Genomic DNA, 5,969 nt, shown 5'->3' with positions numbered 1-5,969 from the left:
ACCAGGCTTCAATCTGATCTGGCAGAGTTTCTACAGCTGGATGCCCTTCCTAACGCCAACCACTCTGATAGTGTAGTGGGTGCTTTTTCGTGCCACCGGCACGAAGGCCAGTCAGGCGGTACTGGCAACGGCCACGCTCCATATATACACGTATACTGTATGTAGGTGTTTTAAATAGTTGAGGTGTATATGAAGAAGTCAGTCAACAGTACAACAATGGAGTTCAAAGTAAGACACGAAAGTAGCTTGATTCATTGCCGCATGGCTGCAGTCAAATGACTGAAACAAATAAAAGAATAAAAAAAAGATGGTACCCCAAATATGTGCCCCTCTATATGTAATGGTTTCAAATTTTGACACAAGGCCAGCAATTTTGGGGAGGGGGTAAGTTAGTCAATTACATCAACCCCAGTGTTCAACTGGTACTTGTTTGATAGATATATATATCGTCATCGAATTTGGTTCGATTTCGATATGGTCCATTAATTCAAAACAATGTGAATGCATAAGCATTAGATTTAACAGAGTGATCTGAATGTTCTAGGTTTAAACCATCTTCTGAGGAGATTCAGGGGATAAATTTATTTAAGTTCATTCCTGGTGACCATTATGAATATCATGGAAGAATAAAAAAGAGCAACAAATGCGACACAGTAATCAGTGTGCAGGATTAATATGTATCAGAATCACAGGCAGGAAGTGTGAATATAACCATTCCCAGAAGAGAGGGAATGGAAAAGCATTTTGTTATGAATTAAACAATAAGTTGCAAATAAACCTATCATAGCTAAGATCGGTGAACTTACTCAAAGAAATCTTGAGCTGGAACATGTCGTATTGATGAATTTTTGGCAAGTTCTACTATGTTTTCTGATGCAGCATATGTTGCGTTGAAGCAAGTTTGATTATAATATACACTGCCGTTTATTTTGGCACAAGCGTCTGCTTCTTTGTAAGTGTAACAAACTGCAAGACAAAAAAATACAACAATTATAATAATAATGATGATGATGATGATGATAATAATAAATGCCCTGATGCAGTACCAGGCATTGGCTCTCATGGCTTCTGATCTTAACTGATTGGAAGTGTTATCATGTACATTGTTTTGTCTTGGTATAAAAGATGGACTACAGCAAATATTCTGCTCAATATCACAGATTTGCTTGACCTTAACCAGTTGAGCATGTCCCTTACTGGCTGACGATATGTGCATCTCTGATTGCGAGCAGAAGTAGTGTGGGGGGCATCATAGCCATGTGTTGAAAGGATTTCTTTGGATTTGAATAATTCACCTCTGGAAACATGGGTGTTTCATTCAACATCTTAAACAACTCTTATTCAGGGGCCTTTTGAGCGAGATGGGCTATTATGAAACAAAAGGATTTTTCTAGAAACTTTTTCACCTCAGGTTTTGGAGAAATGATGTTGTTTCATTTTTGTTACAATTACATCAAAATTGGAGCATTTTGATGCCAGAACAATTTGAATACAGTCTTCAAGGTTCAATTGATTTCTCTGCTTTGTATTTATGTTCATTGAAGTGGAAAATCCTTGTTTGCAGAGATAGGTTGTTGCAAAAGGCAGCAACGTTTTTGACTGCCTCCTCAAATCAGAAGAAATATTTCTGCTGTAACAAGGAACACGTTTTTAATATAATTTCACTTATGTCTAATGAGCCCTCATTACCCCCAAGAATTTCATTTTTACCTTTGTTCATCAACCCCTGCTCTAACCACTGAGCCATGATCCTTCACATATAAAATTATATAATATATGAATAAAAGATTCTTCCTCTTACATTGTGTTTTCCATTCTTCTCCACAGCTTTCCCAAGGAAGTTCTGATGTAAACGACATGAACAGGTACAGAATTGTCCAGGCTATAATTACTGTATAGTAGACAGCCACCAGACTTGATACACATATCATGGCAATACCAAGACCTAGAAAACAGGAATAGTAATAATGGTAATGGTGGTGGTGGTGGTGGTGGTGGTGGTGCTGTTGTTGTTGATGATGATGGGAATGGTGGTGGTGGTGGTGGTGCTGTTGTTGTTGTTGATGATGATGGGAATGGTGGTGGTGGATATGATAATCGTGGTGTTGATGATAGTGACAGTGATTATAATTGTTGTCACAGTTTGGGTAGTGGCAGTAGTGTTGGATATCCTTGGTTTATTGGCATGGAGAGGGAGATGGTGTCGATGGTGATGATGTTGATTTTAGTGATGGTGGTGGTGGTGGTGGTGGTTGAGAGAACGAGAGTAAAAATAGTATGGAAAGATAAGGAGAGAGAAAGGAAGAAATAATTAATGAAAGAGTGAAGATCGCGGTTGTCAAACAAAAACAACAGCGACAACAAAAGGTCATCGTCAAAACAACAGCGAAAAGGTGTCAGAAAATTAGGTAAAAATTTAATTCAAATTTAGGGAAATCAACAAAGATATTGGTAAACAAACAACAGACATAGAGGAAGATAAACAATAAGACAGAGCAGTAAACAAGCACACACACACACACACACACAAACATCACACACAAACATCACACACACACATTACACACACATCACACAAGGATGAGCTGATCTGAGGAGATAAGACAAAGAGATTAAAATATGAAGAAAGAAGTATGAATCTTGTTCGTATTTCTTAGTTTCAAATTCAAGTTTTTAAATGAATGTTTGGTAATGTCTGAAAGTGTATGATCAGGAATACAAGCAGTGGAAATGTTGTTCCTTCAAAGGATCTCCAGAATAATACTTCTTCACAGGGTGCACAGATCGGAAATCAAGGACTCTCTCCTCGTTGAGCTGTTACTTCTCCACCTTGAGGGGGTCACAGCTCTGGTACTATAAACATGTGATGAGAATATTGGTTTCAAATTTCAGGAGAGTGAGGGTAAGTCAATTACAGACTCCAGTGCACAATTTATTATTTTATCAACACCAAATGATATGAATATAAAGATGAATGAAATACCACAAAACATTTTGCCCAGCATGCTGACAATTCTGCCAGTTCGCTGCCTTAGGTCTTCGCAAGCCGAGTTTAGTGTCCAATGAAGGAGGGGTTGGCATGGGTGCCAGTCGTCAAATTTGGATCGATTTCATTTGCCTCAACAGGTCTTCGCAAACAGAGTTTAGTGTCCAATGAAGGAATGGTACGCATAAGTGGGCTGACTACACCCCTGGCAGAAGCCTCAGATTAAGGTCTCAGGATTAATGATAACTAAGTTATTTTACTAAATTCTTTGTTATATTGAAAGTAATTGAAAGAAACACAGAGCATCTCAACAGAAATACAGTAACGAGAGGGTTAACAGCACTGTCATCGTCATCATGATCATGGTCATGATGATCATCAGCATCATAATCAGTAATAACATCAACATCATAAACATGTTAAAATATAATAGTTTGAATATATATTGTACTTACCATGAAATAAAGGACAGAATCGGTCGAAGATAGCAGCTGGACCCAGAGATGCAAACTGGCCGAAAGCAAGCTCCATAAACATCAATGGTGTTCCAATTAATATCAACATCAATATAAAAGGGAAAAGAAATGCCCCTAAACGAATAGAAATAGGCATAAAGTGAGACCGGTAAAAGAGAGAAACAGGGAGAGAAAAGAGAACGAATTATACAAGTGATGTTTCACCCTTCAGCAGTTAAACTGGTCAGATCCAGCTTAAATATTCTACTGTTTTTATGCTTCAAGAAGCACAGACGTGCGTGGTGATGATGTTCTAGTAACTGCTTGTGATGTTGTTGTTGAATGAGCAGACCTATATCAAATTTATTGCAGCCATGATCATTCCATCTTTTATTCAGTCATAATACATCTGAGACATTCTCCAATAACGTTTCCACATTTTTTATGACAGTAAAGTGTGATATGAGGAGAATTTGGCTGCTATTTCTAACAGGCTAACAATCCACTCTGAGCCCTTCATGTTGTGCCTGTATCATGGTTTGCATGACATATAAAGGGAGAGAATAATAATGAAGCAAAAAAAAAATGAGTGAATGAGTCCAAGGGAGATAACTTACCCCCTCCATTGCTGTATGCTAGGTAGGGAAACCTCCACACGTTGCCGAGACCCACGGAATACCCCAATAAGGACATGAGGAAATCGAACCGTCCACTCCAGTTCCCCCGTTCCACGAGACCATCCCCATCCAACTGTGTAAGAACTGCACTACTGGAAACATCTTCAGCAAGTGATGACGGCGTCTGTGAAAATAGAATATAAAAGAGAACGTTCAAAGATTTCAAAATCTATGTATGTATATTTGTGTATATTGAGGTGAAACTTTTTAAAACAGAAAATGAAATATTCATAAATAAAAGACAACACAGAACTTTTTATTCAGGTGAAAAAATATTACAGAAAATTATAAAAAATTATAAAAACAAAATTTTTTCATAATCAATAAAGACTTGTAACTTTTGGAATAGATACACCATGATCTTCAACTATATATAATAATTATATACTTTTAATTAAAGCTGCAAAATTACCACAGAAGTGTTAATTAGAGTTTAATGTTCCCGTTCGTCAGACAGTTATTCATCACAACTGCCTGACGAACAGGAACGTGAAACTGAGTAACAGTTCTGTGATAATTTTGCAGCTTCAATAAAAAGAATATCACTCTACCTTTGGTATTCGAGTACTATTTTTTCAACCTTGTTTTGCACTTATGTACTCACCTGTGTATGTATGTGTGTGTGTATATATATCATCATCATCATCATTATCATCATCATCATATACAGTCTACTTTTCCATGCTTGCATTAGCCAGAAAGGAATTTGTTGGGGTAGGTTTTCTATAGTTGGATGCCCTTCCTGTTGTCAACTCCCACCTGTTTCTAAGCAAGATAATATTTCCCCATGGCTAGACACAGAGGCACAGACGTGATTGTTGTGTGGTTGAAAAGCTTGCACAGCACTTTGGGCGAATATTTTCTGCAATACCCTTGGGCAGGCCAGAACATTGTGAGAGGATTTGTTAGATAGAAACTGAAAGAAGTCCATCGTGTGTGTATGTGTGTACACAAATATGTGTCTATGTGAATGAGTGTGTGTATAAACATGCACTTATATTTGTATATATAAGAAACATTCTTTCATGTGTTTATATTAAAGAAATAACAATGAGTTTAATCATTTTATTTTAGATTTTTCATATTTTTATTGAAATATTTCACTTGAAATTCTATAAGTTTTCAACAACAATAAAGCACCGACAGCTAGCAAGGCCAAGCTACTCCAGATTGATGAAGGGCAATTACCCTGAAACTAGCCTCTGGATGCTGGACCTGTTGGGTGGAGGTGCTTGTCTCCTCTGTTTGAAAACTTAAGGACACAGAACGCTTGTTTCATGTAGCCAACTAAAAACAGTGCTGCTTGGGGTTAAATATCAGTAGCATTCTTCCCTTTCCTAGGACTTCCACATTAAGTTGGCAAGAAGCCAGTGTTGCAGTTGATCTGATCAATGGAACTGTGAAATTAACATGCAAGTGGTTGAGTGCTCTATAGACAATGCATACCCTTAGTGTAGTTCTCAAGGAGATTCAGCATGACACACACACATGTGACAAGGCTGCCTGGCCCTTTGAAATACAGGTACTACTCATTTTTGCCAGCTGAGTGGACTGGAGCAATGTGAAATAATAAAGTGTCTTGCTCAAGGACAAAACATGCCGTCGGGAATCGAACTCACAACTTTACAATCATGAACAAAATATTCTAACCCCTTAGCCACACACCATCACTTTGACACAACAACAATAAGACCAGTGCGGAAACAATAATAATAATAACTTGGCCGATTTGTAAAATGTACAAAACGAGAAAAAACAGGGCCAGACTAAAATAAGTACTGAAGCACTGGAGTAATCTATAATCAACAATGAAGTCCTGAAGGTGGCGCCAGTCTACAGGCCAAGAACAGA

At 37.7% G+C, this 5,969-nt stretch overlaps 1 protein-coding gene across 3 annotated transcripts in view; it reads right to left on the bottom strand.

The window, feature by feature from the left end:
- The window catches only part of LOC106870669 (sodium-dependent proline transporter), a 121,427-nt gene that overhangs the window by 10,871 nt on the left and 104,587 nt on the right, over positions 1 to 5,969 (bottom strand). For all 3 annotated transcript variants that reach the window (XM_014916821.2, XM_014916820.2, XM_052969188.1), the window contains 4 exons: positions 4,059 to 4,242; positions 3,442 to 3,576; positions 1,802 to 1,945; positions 807 to 966 (listed from right to left, as the gene is read on the bottom strand). In XM_014916821.2, coding sequence (XP_014772307.1) covers positions 807 to 966; positions 1,802 to 1,945; positions 3,442 to 3,576; positions 4,059 to 4,242 — 623 coding nt within the window. The remainder of the gene's footprint in view (positions 1 to 806; positions 967 to 1,801; positions 1,946 to 3,441; positions 3,577 to 4,058; positions 4,243 to 5,969) is intronic.

Source organism: Octopus bimaculoides, chromosome 7 (assembly GCF_001194135.2).
Source record: "Octopus bimaculoides isolate UCB-OBI-ISO-001 chromosome 7, ASM119413v2, whole genome shotgun sequence".
In the NCBI taxonomy this organism is placed as follows: domain Eukaryota; kingdom Metazoa; phylum Mollusca; class Cephalopoda; order Octopoda; family Octopodidae; genus Octopus; species Octopus bimaculoides.
This window is presented reverse-complemented; position numbering and strand designations above follow the sequence as displayed.